General features: G+C 49.3%; 2 protein-coding genes across 2 annotated transcripts; both read right to left on the reverse strand.

The window, feature by feature from the left end:
• Positions 1 to 1329: 1329 nt before the first annotated feature.
• On the reverse strand, positions 1330 to 3282 carry MGAT2 (alpha-1,6-mannosyl-glycoprotein 2-beta-N-acetylglucosaminyltransferase). The gene has a single exon (XM_068149155.1). It carries the CDS (start codon positions 3177 to 3179, stop codon positions 1851 to 1853), a length of 1329 nt encoding a protein of 442 aa, XP_068005256.1. The 5' UTR covers positions 3180 to 3282; the 3' UTR covers positions 1330 to 1850.
• Positions 3283 to 7586: 4304 nt separating this feature from the next.
• On the reverse strand, positions 7587 to 20923 carry LRR1 (leucine rich repeat protein 1). The gene is made up of 4 exons (XM_068149156.1): positions 20586 to 20923; positions 20387 to 20485; positions 13800 to 14527; positions 7587 to 8542 (listed from the first exon to the last, which is right to left on the reverse strand). Exons 1-4 carry the CDS (start codon positions 20769 to 20771, stop codon positions 8290 to 8292), a joined length of 1266 nt encoding a protein of 421 aa, XP_068005257.1. The 5' UTR covers positions 20772 to 20923; the 3' UTR covers positions 7587 to 8289.
• Positions 20924 to 21090: the final 167 nt, after the last annotated feature.

Below are 21090 nucleotides of genomic sequence, written 5' to 3' on the forward strand. Positions count from 1 at the left end.
CACTAGCCCTGTGACACTACAAATGGAGCAGGTACCAACAGAGTTACAAAATCCTGGCAGTTAAGTTACCCCTGGATTAAAATAAAAGCAGCAGCATTTTCTTGCAGTCAAAATAAACACCTGCCTGCCATTTGGGAGCATTTCCCAAAAGCCTGGCTCCCAGATGCACATTTAACTTACAGCCCAGGAAGTAGGGGAGAAATGGTGTTAGGAGAGCTTTTGCTACACAGCCTTTCATTCAAATCATAGAATGGTTTGGGCTGGAAGGGGCCTTCAAGATCATCAACCCCACTGCCATGCCCACACCACCTACTAGACCAGGTTGCTCAAGGCCCCATTCAACCTGGTTTTGAACAGTTCTGGGGAGAGGACATCCATTTGCAACTTCCCTGAGCAACCTGTGCCAGTGTCTTGCCCCCCTCACCATAAAGAATTTCTTCCTGATGTGATGTTCCAAGTAGCACGCTGAGCTCTGCCATGCTGCAGCTTCATCCTCCAGCTGCAGCCAGCCTGTTTGCCCTGGGGCCCTTTCCAGTTGGGTTTTTCAAGGTGCACTGATGAGCACCAATGTACTCCAGACACTGATCAGAGGTCACACTGCTGTTTGTGTCAAGGAGCTGCTTTTTGCCTGCCGTTGCCTAGAGGGTGCTGGGCAAACTGGGTCTTAGCACTTGACTCCATCTGCCCTTACATTGCCTTCACCACAACCCAGATCCTTGTAGTCCTAAGAGGACCAACCAAAAAATGCTTTTCCCCCTGCAAAGGTCTCAGTATAAAACCTCCCTCTAAATATCTCTCCTCAGTGTATTTTTCTTTCTCTAACCCCTTTCTCTGTCCTACAAAGAGCTTCCTACTGCTCCTCATGCTTCAAAGCACAGTGGCTCTGTTAGGTTGAACCCAGGCTGTTACCCAGCAGCTTTCAGCTCCAGCGCAGCGTTTCCATTACACAGCAGCATTCAGGGTTTGTTTTACTGGTGGATTTCCACAGCTGACCGACTTGAAAGCTGGCGTTTCTCTTTCAGATCCAAACAAAAGAGGGGTCATGCCAAACATTTCAAAGAAGCAGAAAATGCTTTGGGACAGAAGAGACCTTCAAGATCATCCACTTCCAACTCCCCTACTTGTTACTTAATTCTGCATCAATTAGCATCATGACAAACTTCATAATGAAGTTAAGCACAGGCTGTGACCATGGGCGATGGCATGTACTCAGCACTCTGAAATAAAGACATTAAAGACAAGATCCCCCTCTCCCCCCAAGTCCTGCCCACCCCATTCCTGACTTTCTTTCTAGCAGCTTTCTGTCAGAATCAAAAACTTCTCTGGCAGTTACAAAACAACTCAAATTTTATTTCAGCAGAACTAAAAAAAAAACCAACCAACCAACCTCAGGTTTATCTACACTGCAGTAAAAACAATTAAATGGGCCTGGTTTTGTTTTTTTTTAATCCTTCATAGGTTCATCCAGACATCACAACCAAAGCCGGGATGCAGATACTAGGCATGAAGTGACCCTGGGTGGGATGGCAGAAGGTGCCACTAGGGCACTGCAAGCACCAGTAAAGATCCACTTAAACACCAGTCTCCTCCTCCTAGTAAACAGAGCAGCGACCACCGTTAGTGTAGGAGCTGCGACCGCTGCCCAGCAGCACCATGTCACCAGTTTCCAGAAGGTGGTGGCTGAACCGTGAAAGATTTGTTTTACTCTTTTGGGACACCTTTAACAAGAATGTTTATTCGGATTAAAGCAGAAACCAACTCGATAAATGCACGGGGGGGTTGTTTTGTTTACACACGTGTGCGTCTGCAAAAGACAGCATGGAACAACTCAAAAAGGCTGTGAGGGTTCCTCACTGAAGTCTGCGGTAGCTTTTACACAGTTCGTGGTCCCTAATGTCTCCCCAGCCTCCGTTTTTCACATGAGGAGAAAGGGGGGCCATGGAGTACCTTTTACTGATGCTCATGGTCTCAGGAAACAGGTACTGTTGGTTGCTGTTCAAGAGAGAGTCAATTTTGGCACTCTGGGTGGAGGGTCTGCAGGATTTCTTGTGGTGCATGCCACAGTCCCCCGTGTGAAAAATCCTGGGGATTTCAGGAACCAGCACTTTCCAGAACTTTGGAAGACAAGAGACAGTCAAGTGCTGCAGAGTCCAGTCCCAGTTGTAGTCATCGTAGGTGCAGAAGGCATCCGTGCACTCGATGAGCTTCTGGTAGGTGTCTCTGCCGAAGGCCATGCCCATGTTGTGCTCGGTGGACTTCCATGTCTTCATCTCCACCTTATCGGCGCGGCCGGCGAAGCCACCGCGGACGGGGCTGTAGGTGCCCAGGGAGACGATCTGGCACTCGGGGCACTCCTGCTCACGCAGGGCCCACAGCTTCTTGAGGACGTGGTAGAAGTCGGGCGCCAGGTAGTGGTCCTCTTCCAGGAAGAGGACGGGCCCGGCGTGGTCCCGCAGCGCCCGCACCCTCTCCCAGACGAAATGCAGCTTCCACCACCAGTGGTGCTTGGTCTGGGAGAAGCGAGCTTCGCGGTAGTGCCCGAAGGAATCGGGGTACTCGGCGTTGATGCAGCCCAGGCGCAGGGCCGCCGCCTTGCCCACGTCGCGGGGACAATCCCGGGGGTCGTGACCAGGGAACTCACGCGGGTAGAGCTGGATGCTGAAGGGGAAAAAAACCTGCAGGACCGGGCAGAAGTCCACGCGTGCCGCCAGCCGGTTAAGCTCCTCCGACCACAGGTCGTGGCTCAAAACCAACAACACGTTCTCCACTCCCGCCGCTCGCCGCAACGAGTCCAACAACAGCCTCAAATGTTCAGCTCGATCGTGCACTTGCACCACCAATACCACGTCTGCGGCGCTACTGGAACGTACCGGGAAGCGCCCGGCGTTCCTCACCGGTTGGTCAAAGTTCAACCGGTAAACGAGCGAACGGTAACTCAACGTCCCGTTCTCCGTCAGCAACAACGGAGCAGGTGTCACAACCGAAACGTTAACAACGGAGCGACGAGGAGGTGGCGGTTCGCTAGCCCTCGCCGGCTCCCCGGTGATACCGGTACCGCCCCGCTGTTGCTGCCTCCTCCTCCCGCCGTTTCCTCCACCGCTTCCCCACAACGCCAACGCGCAAATCGACAACGCCAAAGCCAACAGCAACACCTTCCGTTTATAAATCCGCAGCCGCATCCTTACCGGCGGCGGCGGCCGCCGCTTCTCCTGCCGCTCCTCCCGCCGCCGCCGCCGCCGCCGCTTCTGCTCCCCACAGGCAGCGCGCCCGCGTTACCGCCGCCCCACGCGCACACGTCGCCTCATACCATTTGACACCGCTAGAGCGGACGGCGCTGTTCGATTGGATGGATGGATTGCCACTCACCGGAACTTCCGCTGGGAGGGTTATGGGATAAGTGGGGGCCGCCATTACTGGAACCGGGAGGCGGGAGTGGATGGAGGGCGGGCGAGGATGTAGGACGGGCTCCTCCGAGCCCGCCCCCACTCTCGCCCCTCTCCCGGCCCAGGTTTGTGTCCCTCGGGGGAGAGTTTGGGCGGTGGCAGTGGGGGTGGTAAGCATAAACTTACTTGGGGGGTGCGGGGAGCGGTGGTGTCTGTGGTGCGTGTGTTTGGGGGAGGAAAGGAAGAGGGAATTACTGTGGAAGGGACTGGATAGAGAAGGAAATCGGAGTGGGAAAGGTGATCCAGGATAACGTGATTACAGACTGGGACGAAAACAGTACATAAACCTGGCCGAGAAGGGCAAAATTCCGGGAGATCAACTCATTGGGGATTTAAAAGAGTTCGATTAAAGCAGCCTAGAACAGGACAAATACTCATTCTGGAATAGCAAAAATAAGAAAGGATGAAGTATTTCTAGATTTGCCACAGTGTCCAGAGAGCATTCTAAACTGGCAAGAGTAAGGACAAGAACACCAAGAGCTAAGCTGCAAGGCTACAATTCTAGAATGGCAAGACTAGGACATTTAAACCCACTCCAGAACTGCCAGACAACGAGAAATCCATCCCGGCGTGGCAAGACCGAGATCATTCTCATTCTAAAGTGATTGCCTACAATACTCACTCTAAATTTGCAATATAATGAATTCTACCATGGCCTGCTCCTGAAGGTCAAACACTGTCACCCCCTTAGGTCCTGAGGACCCAGAGCAGGAGGAGAGCTCTAACTCCCACAGCTTGGCTTTGTGCCTGCAAAAACTGCGTTGATGTGGTGGGATGGCCTTGGTTGAGATGCCTGGTGCCCAAAAGCTCATCTATCACTCAGCTGGACAGGGGAAGGAGAAGCTTGAGGGTCAAGATAAAGGCAGGGAGTGATCCCTCACTAAGTACCATGAGGGGCAAACCCAATTTGGGAGAATGAATTCATTACAAATGACAGTAGGACAATGAGAAAGAAAATCAAATCTTAAGAGTCACCATGCCTGAATGTGTTTAAAGCTGTGTAGATGTGGTGCTCGGGCGTGGGGCTTAGTGGACTTGGTAGAGGAGGGCTGATGGTTGGACTTGATCTTGAAGGTCTTTTCCAATCTAAATGATTCTGGAATCACCCCATTCCTCCCTTTTACTTGAGCACCTCACTCCTGGTTGCCCTACCTCCTCCCAAATGAGTGGCAACAACCCCAGGGAGGTTGCAGTCAGTTCATCACACATTTGTTCCTGCTTGCTCCTTCCTCCTTAGGGAAACGACTGCTCACTCTTTCCCTGCTCTACCCTGAATCCCTTACATGGGGCATAGTCCTTCACAAACAGATTGCTCTAGTGTGGGCTCTTCTCTCCCTAAATCCACAGGTCCTGCCAGAAGCCTCTTCCAGAACAGGCTTCTCAGGTCACAGCTTCCTTTGGGCATCCACCTGCTCTGGTGTGGGGTCTTCCACAGGCTGCCGGTGGATCTGCTCCACCATGAAGCTCCATGAGGTGCCAGAGCACAGCCTACCTCACTATGGTCTTCACCATACAGGGGAATCTCTGCTCTAGTGCCTGGCACACCTCCTCTCCTCCTCTGACCTTGGGGACTGCAGAGTTGTTCCTCTCACATGTTCTCACTATTCTTTCCAGCCGAAGTTCCTTGGTTTTGTTTTTTCCCCTCTTAAAGATGTTATCCCAGAGGTGCTGATAGGCTTGGCCTTGTCCAGTGGTGTGTGTGTCTTGGAGCTATCTGGCATTGGCTCTGATGAACATAGAAGCTTTCAGCACTTTCCTCACAGAAGCCACCCCTCTGCTACCAAAACCTTGCCATGCAAAGTTTGAATCGGAGGCAAACGCCAAGCCTCTTGGGCACAGCGGTAATGGATGGGACCAGAATGGTGCTTCCAGGACAGCTTCTTCATGACAGTTACACAGCTTGGCCTCTGCTGACCACAGCTGAGCTCTGCAGAATTACAGAATCCCAGACTAGTGTGGCTTCCAAGGGATGTTTAAAAGTTCATGTAGTCCATCCCCCCTACAGTTAGCAGGGACACCTGCAACTAGAGCAGGTTGCTCAGAGCCCCAAACAACCTGACCTGGAATGGTTCCAGGGATGGGGCATCTACCACCTCTGTGGATAACTTGGGCCAGGGTCTCACCACTCTCAGGGTAAAAAAACTTCTGCCTTCTCTCTAGTCTGAATCTCCCTTTTTGTTCATCATGCCTTGTCTTGTCACAACAGGCTCTGCTCAAAAGTCTGTCCCTAGCTTTCTGATCAGCCCTATTAAGGACTGAAAGGCCACCAGGTCTCCCTGGAGCCTTCTCCAGGCTGAACATTCCCAACTCTGTCAGCCTGTCCTTCTCGATGCTGTGTCAGCTGTTGTAGCTTCAGAAGATCAGGAGACAGTTCCAGCTGAGTGCACAAGCATGAGTTTCAAATACCCCACCAGTAGATGCAGAGCTGGCAGCAAACCATTTCCACTGCTCCCAGCTTCCTCCCTAGGCCAAGCCGCACTTCTCTTCACCTTGGCCTTCAAACCCCTCCCTGCTGATCTTTCCCCTCCCAGCATAGAAGGGCTTGGAGAGGACTTCACAGCCTTGCTCACCTCCTGGGCCACACAGAGGGGGTTTCCTCCTCCAGCCAGCACAGCTGGCTCCCCTGGGAAACTCCACAGACACATGCACATCTGCATCTCAAATTCCTGAGGAGTCCCACTGGAGGCAACATTCATTTGTGCATGCTCCATTTCCCTACTCTTCATCAGATGCTCCACCCAAGAGATTATTTTCCATGAGCAATCTTGTGGCTGCTGCAATCAGGGTGAGATCTCTCTCCCTCCACAATGACCTCAGCCAATGACTACTTGAAGCCTCCTGGGGTTAGCACTTTGGGCCTTACCTCAACACCCAATCTTCAGGCACACTTGGCCTCCTCCTTCACAAGTTCCCTGCAGTTGAAGAGCAACATGTCAGGAATGATTCAGCCAGGTCTTCCTGTGGTTGCTGAGAAGTTACTGTACGAGAAGAACACAGTCAAGTTAAGACATCCACAGCAAGCTGCAATGACAACATTTAATCACAGAATGGTTTGGGTTGGAAGGGACCCTAAGATCTCAGGTCCCTTCCAAACCCAAACCATTCTATGATTTTATTACCTAGTTCCTACTCCCCTTGCCATGGGCAGACACCTTCCCTTAAACCAGGTTGCTCAAGGCCCCATCCAGTCAGGCCTTGAACACTTCCAGGCCTGGAGCCTCCACAGCATTGCCAGGCAACCTGTTCCAGAGTCTCACCACCTTCATGGAGAATAATTTCTTCCCAGTGACTAAATACCTCTAGAATCAAGGTTTCTTTTCCTTAGGAAAAAGTCTCCTGGCCTTGTCAGAGCAAAGCAGGTGTGCTTCAACATTTACTTCTGCTGTGAATGTCTCTTAATAGTGAAGAGTTTAATGATTTTCATAAGGTGGATGAAGGTTGTGCTCTTATAGATGTGATAGCTGCAAGACAGTACAGAATCAGACTGGTCTGAGTTGTAAGGGACCTTTAAAAGTCATTTAGTCAACAGGGATATCTGCAACTACAGCAGGTTGCTCAAAGAACCTGACCTGGAATGGTTCCAATGATGGGCCATATACCACCTCTCTAGGCAAGCCAGGACAGGGTCTCACCACCCTCAGGGTAAAAAAATTTATTCCTTCCTTCTCTCTAGTCTGAAATCTCCCCTGTGGATTAAAACCATTTTGTGATCAATCACAACTGCTGCCACTTTTCAGGTTGCTCCTCACACCACATTTAGATGTCACCCAAGTCCAACCTAGGTCAGTTCTACACTCACTAACTACAGATTCCCTGTTTTTCCATTGGAATTACCTATGATGGCCACAGCAACAAATTCAGGCAACAGTGTGTAATTCACTTCTGGACACTCAATCCTAATTCAAAAGTAGCAGCATAATGTGTTCCCTCCAAGACATCCCACACTCCAGGGCACAGGATACCTGAAGACTTCTCAAGGGGCTTTTGGTCCATACTGATTCAATACCCCAGCCACAGGGCAGCTAAGAGAGGGAGTAAGGGTGTGTGGATACTCAGGGTTATTTCATTGCTTTCACCAGGAAAAAGGGTAGGAGGGTAGTTCCTACAACAGACTGGATGACAAACTGGTTGGAGAAACCACAATTCAGATCCTCTGAGGAGGGTTCCAAAATTTATTAAGTCAACACAGTGAACAATTCAAGAACCTTTGAAACAGAACAGTCAAGAAACAAAATTCACGGCAGGTGTTTAGAAATCTAAAGGAGTTTCTGGTATCACAAAGAGGTAAAACCAAACCCCATTTCCTGTGGTAAAAAAACCAGCAGCAATTCTGGTCCCTGCTTGAGGTGAGAATGCTGTAACAGAACTTGAAGCAGCAGCACCTAGAGTGACATGACCAGTTTTGAACTGGTCAAATGATATCTCCTTGTAGCAGCCTACCAAGTTGCTCTGTCGTAAACAAGTTGGGAAGAGTCCAGTGATGAATCTGTGTGGTTGTCTTTTGTAGGTGGAGTTCAGAGCTTCAAGTGGAAGGAAGCAAAGCAGTTTGATCCATGCCCAGCTTCCCTCTAGCAAGAATAAATCCCACCATGAAGCAAATGGTCGTGATGCTCCCAGCAAAGTCACAGTCAGAGGAAAAAGAAAGCAAAATACATTCTAAGGAGGTTTCATGTCCAACCAAAGAGATTCTAATGGTGGAGGAACAGTCAGGCCACCAGATCAGGCTGCCAGCATCCCTCCCTGCAAGACTCTATGACAACATGTGGATAAACAAGCAGAAAACAATTTCAGGCTCCTCTGTCACTGGACACAACTTCAGGCAGAGCTTTTCTACCCATTGCAATGGTCACCCATTGGTCTGCAGGTACCTGTCCAGGAACTGGGAGTAGCAGGCTAGAGAACAGAAGTAGCAGATGATGGGTGCTTCCGTCCCTCCCATGTTGTCCACGAGGACCACGGTGTGAGCTACGTGATGGAGATTCATGGTCACCGTGATCTGAATGAAGCTGCTCAGACAGGCACTCCCACACTGGCAGGTTTTAGCCACTTGCAGATCTTCACAAAGGTGGGAAGGAAGGAGATGACAACCAAAAGGGATTCTGTTGAACAAGAGAAGTGTGAATTCACCACAAAATTAACCAGTGGCAGTCAAACACAGTGACACAACATATGGACCAGCTGGAACAGACAACTTTCTGAAGTCACAGCCAAGGGAAATCTGGGATTTTGCAATACTGGATTAGGAATTAAGCACCACTTTCCAAGACAGCCTCCAAAAACACACAACCACATCACTGCCCTCTCAGTACCAAGGACCAGGGCCTTGAGCAACCTGGTCTAGTGAAAGGTGGTCCCACCCATGGCAAGTGAGTCAGAACTAGATGATCCTAAAGGTCCCTTTGAGAACAAACCATTCTATGATTCTGTGACCTGACACTGCAGGAGACACTGCAAGAAGACCCAGGGAGTTCACATAAATCTTAGCAGCCTGTAGCACAACAGTAGAGAATGAAAAAGATTAATAATAATTAATTATAGTCAATAATTAAGATTAATAATGAATAAACAGGCAACTGGGCAGGTATCTACTCATCTCTCACACCAGCCAGGTTGGTCACTGTATTTCATCCTGGCCTAAGCACCCACAATTTACTCCTCACTTTCTACCATGAGACATGTTAGAAACCATAGTTTGGGCTGGAAGGGCCCTTTGAGCTCATCTAGTCCAACCCCCCTGCACATCAACAGGGACATCTGCAACTAGAGCAGGTTGCTCAGAGCCTCAAATAATGGAATGGTTCCAGGGATGGGGCATCTACCACCTCTCTGGGCAACCTGGGATAGGGTCTTGCCATTCTCAAGGTAAAAACAAAACCAAAGCAAAACTCTTCTTTCTCTCCCATCTGAATCTCCCTTATTTAGTTCAAACCATCACCCCTCATCCTGTCACAAAAGGCCCTGCTCAAACTCTGTCCACATCTTTCTTGTTCCTTTGAAGCACTGCAAGGCCACCAGGTCTCCCTGGAGCTTTCTCTTCTCCACGACAAAGAACCCCAGCTCTCTCAGCTTCCAACCCTTGCATCATCACTGTGGCCTCCTCTGGCCCTCCTCCAACAAGTCCATGTCTCTCCTGTGCTGAGGACTCCAGAGCTGCCCCTAGCACTGCAGGTAGGATCTCAGCAGAGCAGAGGGGCAGAAACCCCTCCTTCCACCTGCTGTCCATGCTGGTGGGGATCAGTGAGGACAAGGCTGGCTCCGTGCTGTGAGTGCACAGTGCCAGCTTAACTCAACATGAAGAAGTGGCAGTACTGTAAAAATATCATACCCAGAGGAAAGAGGAGACAAAAATGAGCCTTTTACACTGCAGGTGACAAATGAAGGTTCTTTTGATACACCACTTGTGCTGTGTTGTGCCAATGATGACATCCAGGGACAGGAACAAGAACTGCTGCTTTTTAAATCTGCATCGTTCCTGCTAAGTTCAACAAAGGCAAGTGTAGGGTTCTGCACCTGGGGAGAAATAACCCCCTGCGCCAGGATAGGTGAGGGGAAAGCAGATATGTGGAGAAGGACCTGGAAGTGCTGGTGGGCAACAAGTTCACCATGAGCCAGCAATGTGCCCTCATGGCTAAGAACAACAATGCCATCCTGGGGTTCATTCAGAAGTGTGCCCAGCAGGCGAAGCAAGGTTCTCCCCCACCTCTGCTCTGCAGGGAGGCAATACCTGCAGAACTGGGCAGAGTTCTGGACTAAGCTGTTCAAGGGAGGCGAGGAACTACTGGAGAGAGTCCAGTGAAGGCTACAAAGATGCTGAGGGGCTTTTAGCACCTCTGTGAGGAGGAAAGGCTGAGAGACCTGGGGCTGTCGAAGCTGGAGAAGAGCAGCTTGAGAGGGGATCTTCTCAATGCTCATCCAGAGCTAAAGGGTGGGGCACAACAAGATGGGGCCAGACCCTTGTCAGTGGTGCCCAGTGACAGAAGGGGCTATGGGCACAAACTGGAACCCAGGAGGTTCCATCTGAAGAGAAGGAGAAACTTCTTTGGTGAGAGGGTGCTGGAGTCCTGGAGCAGGCTGCCCAGAGTAGTTGTTCAAAAACATTCCAAATCTGGGCAATGTGATCCCAGGCAAGCTGCTGTGGGTGACTCTGCTTTAGCAGGGGGTTTGGATGGGATGATCTCCAGAAGTCTCATTTAACCCTCACCATGCTGCGATTCTGTGCCCAGAAGAAATTATTTCCCTGAAGTAATCTGCTGAGGTAACTCCAACACTGGGGTACTGCCAGTGCCCAGCTGTCCCTGGGGACTCAGAGTAGTTCCCAGTGACTCACATCCCGACTACACCTACACATTCCCAATTCCTTCTCCATGCCATCACTCATATTGCTGAGGCTCCTCTGGAGTTTTCTCCCTCACCACTTCAGTCTCAGGACATCCTTTTTACCCTGTCAGGAAACACAATCACAGCTCTGGCACCTGCCTACAAGCCACTATGAAGATTTCCAGACATTTGTTTTTGCACCTTCCCTTTTTTTCCTGTTTTCTTCCTTTCACAAGGCTCTTCATCCCATCATCCCTTCTGTGTCTCCTCCTTTGCTAATTCTCACCTCTGGTGAACATCAGACACTATTTGTAGCCCACTTGTCTAACTGATATCCTTTAATTTCAGGTATCAAGAGCACTCTGACCAATGCTGTCTCCTAATAACCACAAAGCCGTGGGTGAGGGGACAGTTTCCATTGTCCCTTGTCCCACTAAGACTCCAGGAACATTTTTCTGTTCTGTGTGGTGCCACATTCTTTAATTTTGATGCATGAGAGCCAGAGGCCGAGTTAATCATGGAATCACAGACTGATTGGAGTTGGATAGGAGTCATCTAAAAGTCATCTAGTCCAACCCCTATGCAGTCAGTGGGGGCATCTAAAACTACAGCAGGTTGCTTAGAGCTCTAAACAACCTGACCTGGGATAGTTCTAGGGATAGGGCATCTACCACTTCTTTGGGCAACCCAGGCCAGTGTCTCACCACACTCAGTGGCAACAATTTCTTCCTTCTATTTAGTCTGAATCTCCCTCTTTTAGTTTAAAACCATTCTGTATCCTCAGGTGCTCCAGTAACATAACCAATCACCAAAGCTGGACCAGTGCTGAGGGTTTATTTTCTCTACAAAAAGAAAACCCCCAAACCCTTAATATTTACATCAACCCCCCTGAAATTTCTGTCAAGTTGGAAGACACGTGGAGCTTAATTACTCCAATAAAAAAAATCAGCAAGGTCAGAAGTGGATAAATTTGAAGCAGAACATTTGGTTGCTCAGCTCATTTCCAGGGTGTGCCCTGCATGCCTGTGGCCACCTTTAGCACTGACTTTTGAGCCATGAACCCAGGTTGAAGGGGCACTCCCCATCCCCAAGGCAGCAATGGGCATAGCAGGGAGATCAGGAACACTTCAAGTCTGCCTCTCACTCCCTCTCTTTCTGTTTCCCTGACTCTTTTTTTGGTGTTTTTTTTTGGGTTTTTTTTTTGTGTATGTGTAGTCCTTGTTCCACCCAAAACAGGGTGGGAGTAGCAGCAGCTGGTACTGGAAGGCTCTGAATGTGGTGTGGGAGGGGAGAGAAAGCTGATAAGAACCAACAACCTGGTAAGGACCACATTCACATAGTGAAATAACTTTAAATTTACCTCAGAACTGGGCTTCTCTACCCTCACTTCAAAGGAAATTAACAGCTCAAGGGAAACCTAGAGGAGGAAACCTACAAAATCTCACACAGGGAGAAACTTGCAGCAGATAATAGAATAGAATAAGCCAGGTTGAAGAGACCTTCAAGATCACGTCCAACCTGTCACCCAACACCACCTGATCAACTAACCCATGCAACCAAGCACCCTGTCAAGTCTCCTCCTGAACACCTCCAGTGATGGCAACTCCACCACCTCCCCGGGCAGCCCATTCCAATGGCAAATCACTCTCTCTGTGTAAAACTTCCTCCTGACCTCCAGCCTGAACCTCCCCTGGCGCAGCCTGAGACTGTGTCCTCTTGTTCTGGTGCTGGCTGCCTGGGAGAAGAGACCAACCTCTGCCTGTCTACAACCCCTCTTCAGATAGTTGTAGACAGCAATAAGGTCACCCCTGAGTCTCCTCCAGGCTAAGCAGACCCAGCTCCCTCAGCCTCTCCTCATAGCCAAGCCCAGCAGAATACTTGCCCTCTGAGAAGCCACCTCACAGTACCTTTCTAACACAGCTTCTGTGAGGTCCCATTTAAAGCAGAGGCAGACCAAATCTGCAGCCAGGAGCTATATGGTGGGACCTTTTGTCAACACACTGCTCACACAGACTTGTGGGTATCACATACAGCTTTAGTCCTCTTCAATGTGAGCCAAAAACAATAATGAAGGCAACCATGTCAGGAAGCAATTTCCAAGCTGGAGCCTAACACAAAATAGGATCCATGCCACAACATCCATTCTAGTGTAAGCTCCTCAATACAAGATGAGCAGGATAGAAGAGAATCCCCAGATTTCTCCAATTATCCCATGGTTGGACAAAATAATTTTCTTATGGTGGCCCCCATTTTGTGGGTAAAAGCATTACCACCTAGAGAATTCTCTAGATGCTTCTAAGTCACCAATTTCCTGCATTACTGTGTAGAACAAAGGGATAATTTCACCAGTGGAATTTTAAACAGCTTTAACCTTAGGATTAAGAGGTGAAGAAAAAAAACCAAACCACCATCAACAACAACAACAAAAACTAGTTAGGGAAGTTTAGACATGGAATAGTTAGGGTTGAAGGGACCTTGAAAGGTCATCTAGTCCAACCCTCCTGCAGCCAGCAGGTTGCTCAGAGCCCCAAGCAACCTGACCTAGAATGGTTCCAATGATGGGGCATCTACCAGTTCTCTGGGTAACTTGGGTCACTTTCTCACCCCTCCCAGGGGAAAACATTTCTTTCTTGTCTTCCATCTGAATATCCCTCTTTTCATTTCAAACTATCACCTGTTGTCCTATCACAACAGGCCCTGTTCAAAACTCTGTCCACAGCTTTCTTCTCAGCCCTTTGAAGCACTGAAAAGCCACCAGAAGGTCTCCCTGGAGGCTTGCCTTCTCCATGCTGAAGAACCCCAAGTCTCTCAGCTTCCAGCCCTTGTATCATTGCTGTGGTCTTCTCAGGCCATGCCCCAACAGGTTCATGTCTCTCCTGTGCTGAGGACTCTAGTGCTGGACCCAGCACTGCAAGTGAGATTCTCAGCATAGCAGTAAGGCAGAATCCCCCCCCCTCCACCTACTGTCCACACTGCTGGGGACCTCACCTCTGTTTGAAACAGAGTAGGTGCCACGTGTACTCATCAGGCTACTCTTACCTGTAATTGAGGGTTGCTCTTGCAGCACACTCCAATAAAGTCAAAGGTATTTTCAGCTGGATGTTGGGAACAAGAGGATTTGGTTGCTCAAAAGGATTTCCAAAGAGATCCAAGTTCTCAAGACAGAGTTTCCTAAAATCACTGGGCAAGAAGGGGAGTTTGTTTCGAGCTGCTGACAGAAAGCGCAGATGATCTAACTGCCCAATCTTGAAGGGCAACCTAATCAACTCATTGTCATCCAGCTTCAGGTTGACGAGCTCCCGCAGCTGGCAGAACTGAATGGGAAGCGCTTTAATTTTGTTTTGGCTCAGGTCCAAGAACTGCAGAGACTTCTGGAGGGTGGAGTTGCAGAGAGCCCCACTAAAGGACTCCAAGTGATTGTCGTGCAAATTGAGCTCCTGAAGACAGGTCAGGTCACCAATGGTGGCGGGCAGCTGCTTGATGTGGTTATGACTTAGGTCCAGTTTGCGGAGCTTCTTCAAGCAAAGCACTCGTGTGTCAATTCGAGCCAGCTTGCAGTAGGAGGCCTGGAGGTGCTCCAGGGAATAAGGAAAGTTTTTGGTGAGAGGATAGTCCCTTCTTGAAGTTATGATCATTTTGGCCTTTGGTTTTTCAACTTCTGAGGTCTTTGCTGGTACCAAAGCTGAGAGCGGGAGAGCTCCTGTGTCAGTCCCCTGGTGAGCCAGTCTCACGGCTGAGAGGAAATTCTTTAGATTGCTGGCATTTGCCTGCGGGAAAACACCAAGATGGAACCTTGTTAATCCTTCTGCTCACTGCTACAAACACTTTCTGAACTGTTTAGTACATAATAGAATCATTTAGATTGGAAAGGATCTCCAAGACTGAGTGCAACTATTAACCCAGCACTGGCAGGTCACCACTAAACCATGTTCCTTCCTCAGCACCACATCTACATGGCTTTTAAATCTCTCCAGGGATGGGGACTTCACCACTGCCCTGTGCTACCTGGTCCAGCCTAAACCCCTGCTGGTACAACTTTAGGTAATTTCTTCTTGTCTTATCACTTGTTACTGGCTCCAACCTTCTTTAAGGGAGGTGTAGAGAACAATGAGGTCTTCCCTCAGCCTCCTTGTCTTGAGGCTGAACAACCCCAGTTCCCTCAGCCACTCCTCACAAGTCCTGTTCTCCAGACCTTTTGCCAGCTTTGATGCCCCTTTCTGGAGCTGCTCCAGCACCATAATGTCTTTCTTGGAGTGAGGGGCCCAAAACTGAACACCCTATTCCAGGTGTGGCCTCATCAGTGCCAAGTACAGGGAGACAATCACTGCCCTGGTCCTGCTGGCCACACTATTGCTGATCCAGGCCAGGTGGCCACCTTGGCCACACAGTGGCTCATCTTCAGGTGGCTGTTGAGCAACACCCCCAGATCTCTCTCTGCTGTGCAGTTTCCCACCACTCTGCCCCAAGCCTGGAGTGCTCGTGGGGTTGCTGTGACTGAAGTGCAGGATCCAGCATTGGTCTTGCTGAAGCACATCCCATTCATCCAGCTTGTGCAGGTCCCTCTGTAGACCCTCCCTAACCTCAAGTAGATAAACACTCCCACCCAACTTAGGGTATCTGCAAAAAGCACTAATGGTGCCTTAATCCCCTCATCCAGAAAGAGAGCTGTTGGCAGCACTGAGCCCTGGGGAACACCACTGGGGACTGGTTGCCAAATGGAGCCAACTCCATTCCCACCACTCTTTGGGCTCAGCAATCTACCCAGACTTTTACCCAGCAAAGAGTACACCCATCCAAGCAATAAGCATTCAGTTTCTCCAGGAGGATGCTGTAGTAAAGTCCAGATAGACACATCCACAGCTCTTCCCTCATCTGCATGGATCAGGAGCTACCAACTCAGCAGGGCAATGAAATGGGGAAGAGAATCAACCTTTATCTGATGGATGTGCTGCTTACAGTATTTAAGAACAAATAGGCTGCAGAGTTTGAATGAGAAGTTAGGACCTCTGTGAATAATTTAGATCAACCATACTGTGCTGCATGACTGGGGAAACCAACAAAGCACCAAATTCACAGCTGAAAATAAAACACAGGGGCAAAAACACCAAACAAACCAAACCCCAAACCAAATCAACAAACCAAACCCAACCAACTAGAAGTAAATCCCTGGGTTCCTTTTTGGTTGTTTGTGTTGTTCCTCCCCCCCCCCCCCGTGATCTTCCTAACCCACAACAGGATAAAGGGACAGCTGATAAAAACAGATATGGAACTTGAGGAAGTTGTGAGGAAGGAAAGTGATGGAAGCTGAAGTCAAGTTGAACATTAAGGAAGGTGGAGAGCTTCAAGGCAGGTTAAATGAGCGCTTCTGGTCACACACAGCTCTCTAGGGTTGTGATGGCATCAAACAGGAAAACAATGATTTGCAGTCCTTCTGCAAACAAGTAATTTCGCTTTAGGTGGGATAAAATAATGGCAGTAAGGACAGAGAGTCAAAATTAATGTGGTACCAGATGACCTGTGCTCTACATAAAGGCCAAGAAAGCCATAATACATTTGTTCTACTGACAGAATTAGCTTTTGTGACCAAATATTTCTCTTTCTTAGGACTCAAGCTGACATGCATCTAGTGAATTCCAAAATAAAAAGCATCATGCATCCATACAAGCAAAAGTCATCTCATTGAAGGAAAGAACATATGTGGAGGTATGTTGTGGTTCAGAGTCATAAGGCCCCTGCTGTAGCTCGCCCAAACCCTAGTGACATCAATTTCTGCACCTGAAAGACAATTTTGCTCAATGTATTTGTTGATACCAAATTCTAATTCTAGAACTCACTCACATAATATGCTATAAGAACTTCAAAATGCAGAGTAATGATCTCAGAGACTTCTAGATGTAAAGTGATCAAGAGAATAAAGGCCAAATCTATTTGACAGCATCAGCAATCACAGAATCCCAGTATGGGGGGAATTGGAAAGGAACTCTGGAGACCATCCAGTCCAAATCCCCTGCTAAAGCAGTGTTGCTCACAGCAAGTTGCCCAGGATCACAATGTCCAGATGGCTTTGCAATGTCTCCAGAGAAGGAGACTCCACAACCTCTCTAGGTAGCCTGCTGCAGGACTCCAGCAGCCTCTCACCAAAGAAGTTTCTCCTCCTCTTCAAACGGAACCTCCTGGGTTCCAGTTTGTCCCTGCTGTCCCTTGTCCTGCCTCTGGGCACCACTGAAAACTCTGACCCCATCCTCTTGCCCCCCACCCTTCAGACACTGATCAGCATTGGGAAGATCTCTTCTCAGGCTGCTTTTCTCCAGGTTCAACAGCCCCAGGTCTCTCAGCCTTTCCTCCTCAGAGATGCTCCAGCCCCTCAACAACTCTGTAGCCTCTGCTGGAATCTCTCCTGTAGTTTCCTGTCTCTCTCAAACAGGGAGCCTAATCTGAAATGATTCTTTAAGCATCCCATGTACATGTCCCATTTCACCTCCTGATGCAATACCCTCCAGACAACAGGGAAGCTGCAGGCCAAACCCCTTTGTTTCCAAGGCCACCACCATTCGTTATTCTCAGCCCATGTAACTAAGGCAAATTTGTCATGTTTCTGAGTGTAAGGAAGAGTTAGCTAAGTTTGGAAGTAATAAGAAAATGTCCTTCAGATCTGTAAACACCAAGTAAAATACACAACTACACATTAGAATTGAGTTACAAGTAATATTTCATAGAACCAAAGAATAGTTTGGGTTGGAAGGGACCATTCAAGGTCATCCAGTCCAACTCTCCTGCAGTCAGCAGGGACATCTGCAACTAGAGCAGGTTGCTCAGAGCCCCAAACAACCTGTCCTGGAATGGTTCCAGGGATGGGGCACCTACCACCTCCCCAGACAAACTGGGCCAGGGTTTCACCACACTTGGCATACAAAAAAATTTTTGCTCTCAAAGTATGAGAGGCAACAGATGCCTGCTTCTTGTAGCTGAAAGCTCTAGGCTGTTAAGAATAAGTTTATGGGTTGTTTACATGATGGCAAACTAAGAGTACTTTGTGTGGTGGATCCTTCAGACAAATTTCCTCAATAAAAAACAAATAATCAATTGGAAGAGCTCAGGACAATTTTCTGCCCCAAGTCTGAAGCCTCAACCACAGAATGATGTCAGGAAATGAGGTTAATCTGCATTGATGTCCCTTGTTTCAGAGCTAAATGAAGGATGACAAGGCAATCAGAGATTAACTGGATTTCAGACCTTGCCTGCAGTGCAGCAGGCATGGGCTTGCTGAAGGAGAAAAGAAACCCAACCCATAGTGACTTTACTTTTGCTCCAGGGTTGAAAGCTCCAGACTGACGTTTCACAGCTACTTTCTGATGTGGCTGATTGCAGCAAATCACCTGGCTGCTTGGCAGAGCACAATGAGGGGGGTTTGACACGCCAGCTGCATGCAACCAGTGCAGTCACACCTGGAAATCTCTTTTCTACAAAGCTTTCATCCATCTTGAGAGAGAAAAGGAGCCTTACTTCCTCCTGTGCTTGGCATTGGTGAGTACTGGGTTCAGTTTTGGGCCCTCACTCCAAGAAGGACATTGAGGTGCTGGAGCAGGTCCAGAGAAGGGCAAAGCAGTTGGTGAAGGGTCTGGAGAACAGGTCTGGTGAGGAGGAGCTGAGGAATCTGGGGTTGTTCAGCCTGGAGAGGCTGAGTGGAAGAGACCTCATTGTTCTCTACAGCCCCCTGAAAGGAGTTTGGAGCCATGTCGGAGTCAACCTCTTCTCCCAATTAACAAGTCATAGGACAAGAGTTAATTACATCAGATTGCACCAAGGAAGGTTTAGGTATTAGAAACTTCTTCACTGCAAGGGTTCTCAAACACTGGAACAGGCTGCCCAGGGAGGTAGTTGAGTCCCCACTCTGGGAGGTGTTTAAAACACACATTGTATTCAGTTGAAACTTTCTTTTTAGTCTAGCAAAGTCACCAAGTATCTCCTCATACAGAAAACAACAGATACAGTTAACTAAATTACTGCCCACACTGTGAATGCCTGCCAGCTTCCTCACAGCCCCTCTAAGTGGTCTAAATCAGATCTTGCTGCATGAAAACACAGACCTTTGCTCTCTAATTTTGTACTACTAGTAGAATCTCTTACAACAGGCCTCATTTTGTACCTTTGTTCCAAGATAAACCTTTCGGACCGCTCACACCCCAGCAGAAGTGTCCAGAGTAGCAGGAAATTATTCTGGATTTAACACATGTGAGTTTTGGGGGTTTTGCAAGTTACAGGGAATATTTGCTTCTCTCAAGACAAATTGGATCAGGACACATCCTGCTTCTTTTCTGTTTAATCCTGCAACACAAACTGCTCTTTTCATCAAATCATTCAAATAGCTGAAATGATTCAATTATCTCTTCCAGGCCCAAGAAATACACTTGCAACAAAGTCAGTGATTTTCCTAACAAAAAATTACTTGCTTTTATTCACACAACCTAACTCTGAAGGTTTTAGAGTCACTGTCCTGCTTTCCTCTTCCACAAGGCTACATGGGTTAGCTGTTTGGGTGGGTTGGATACGATGATCTTGAAGGTCTCTTCCAACCTGGTTTGGTTTATTCTAATAAAGCATTATTGTAACAAACAGAGAAAAAAAAAAAACAACCAAATCTTCACAACATAAAAACTGAATGTAAGTATGTGGGGTGAGTTTGGCATGATTAAAACCAATTGAGAGCTTTGAGAGCTTCCAAATATCCTCCAAGATCTAAATAAGTACTTTAGTGAGTCCTGATATCAGCTAAGCATTAAAGTGAGGTGGTGCCTATTCTGCTGATCCATACTGAGTGTCTCCAGCTCTGAAAACCAAGTTAGACGGGTTTGATAGAACTTCTGGCCAAAGAGCACAACATGGTATCACAGAAATGAGAAAATTCTTACTTTTAAAGTAAAACATGAAGAACTACAGAAAAAATGGACTTTTCTGCTCCTGCAGCTACTCCAGAGGGAGCAAAAGAAAGGAGAAAGTTTGGCCCAGCCTTCCAGCACAAAATCATAGAATGCTTTGAACTGGATTGGAAATTTAAGGAGACCTCCCTGCAGTTACCAGGAATGTTTTAAACTAGAGAAAGTTCCTCAGAGCCCCAAAATTTGAATGGTTCTGGGGATGGTGCATCTACCACCATTGTGGGCAGCCTGGGACAATGTTTCTTCACCCTCAGCATCAAACCCACCTTTCTTTTCTCTAGCCTGAATCTCCCTCTTTTAGTTTAAACCATCACCCTTGTCCTCTCACAACGGGCCCCACTAAAAACATTGTCTCCACGTTTCTGATCGACCCCTTTAATTACTCAGTGAAATGAAGGAGTTCCTTCCTTTTGCTGTAACCTGTTGAGCACACACAAAGCCAATCTCTTTGGTGCTACCTCCCTTATACCGTCTAAGACCAAGTCATTGCAGGTCAAAGCAGACTGGCAAGACAAGACTTGGTCGCCGTGTGGCATTTCTAGATCGAACCCCAAGCAGACAGGAGTAGGGCTCCTCCAGCACTCCTGTGAGCCACCCTGCCGCCTCCCCACGCTGGTCGGTTCCAAGCACGGGCACAGCGCCGATTCCTGATCGATGTTCCGGGTCTCCCGCCGTAGCTCCCTCACCCACCTTGCTGAGGCAGACGTCCACAGCGGGCTCCCGGAGGCGCACGGTGGCCTTGCCCTCCTCCACGAAGCGGGTGAAGAACCGCTCGATGTTCTCCTGAACCTGCGGGGCACAGCAAGCGCTCAGCAAACGGCGGCGGGACGAGGAGGACAGGACAGGACCCGCCCCGCTCCCGGCTCGCTCCCAGCCCCACCGTCCTCACCTTGTAGCGAGCGCCAACCCGGTCCCGCGCCGTGCACACCATGAGGTAAATGCCACCACCTCCACCCTGCGCCCGCCCGGGCGGCCGGCCGAGCGACAGGAGGGCCCTAGTCCCGCGCCCGCGGCCCCGCAGCCCGCAGGTGGGCAGGAGCCGGCTGACCACCTCCACCTCACACTGCAGCCGCATCGCCGCCCGCCACCGGTCAACGGCCCGCGCAGGGGCGGGCGGGACGGCGGCACCGCCCGGGGACCTCCCCCGCTCCCGGCGCACAGGCGCCCTCCGCGATGCCTGTCTGCAATCATCTCGGTCGACACCCGCCGCTGCCGACCAGGGGCAGCGGGGCCCCCGGTGAAAGAGGCTTGAAGGGCGGAGGGGAGAATGGCAGTACCAGCGGCACCGGCAGCCGGGCAGTCCCGGCGGGGGGGGCCCTCAGAGCGGGGCGAGGCGCCGGCGCCACCTGCAGGAGGGGCTCGGCTGGGCTGGGCTGGGCTCGGCTGGGCTGGGC

This window comes from Melanerpes formicivorus, unplaced genomic scaffold (genome assembly GCF_026170545.1).
Source record: "Melanerpes formicivorus ecotype bairdi unplaced genomic scaffold, bMelFor1.0.p_v2 SCAF_17, whole genome shotgun sequence".
NCBI classification, from domain to species: Eukaryota; Metazoa; Chordata; class Aves; order Piciformes; family Picidae; genus Melanerpes; species Melanerpes formicivorus.

Bases quoted from the DNA above. Each gene is read 5' to 3' on its own strand.
- MGAT2 (XM_068149155.1), bottom strand. From the start codon at position 3,179: ATGCGGCTGCGGATTTATAAACGGAAGGTGTTGCTGTTGGCTTTGGCG.
- LRR1 (XM_068149156.1), bottom strand. From the start codon at position 20,771: ATGCGGCTGCAGTGTGAGGTGGAGGTGGTCAGCCGGCTCCTGCCCACC. The intron at 20,486-20,585 runs GTGAGGACGGTG...TGTGCCCCGCAG, and splicing joins GGGTTGGCGCTCGCTACAAG to GTTCAGGAGAACATCGAGCG. The intron at 8,543-13,799 runs GTAAGAGTAGCC...CTTGTTCAACAG, and splicing joins AGAGCAACCCTCAATTACAG to AATCCCTTTTGGTTGTCATC.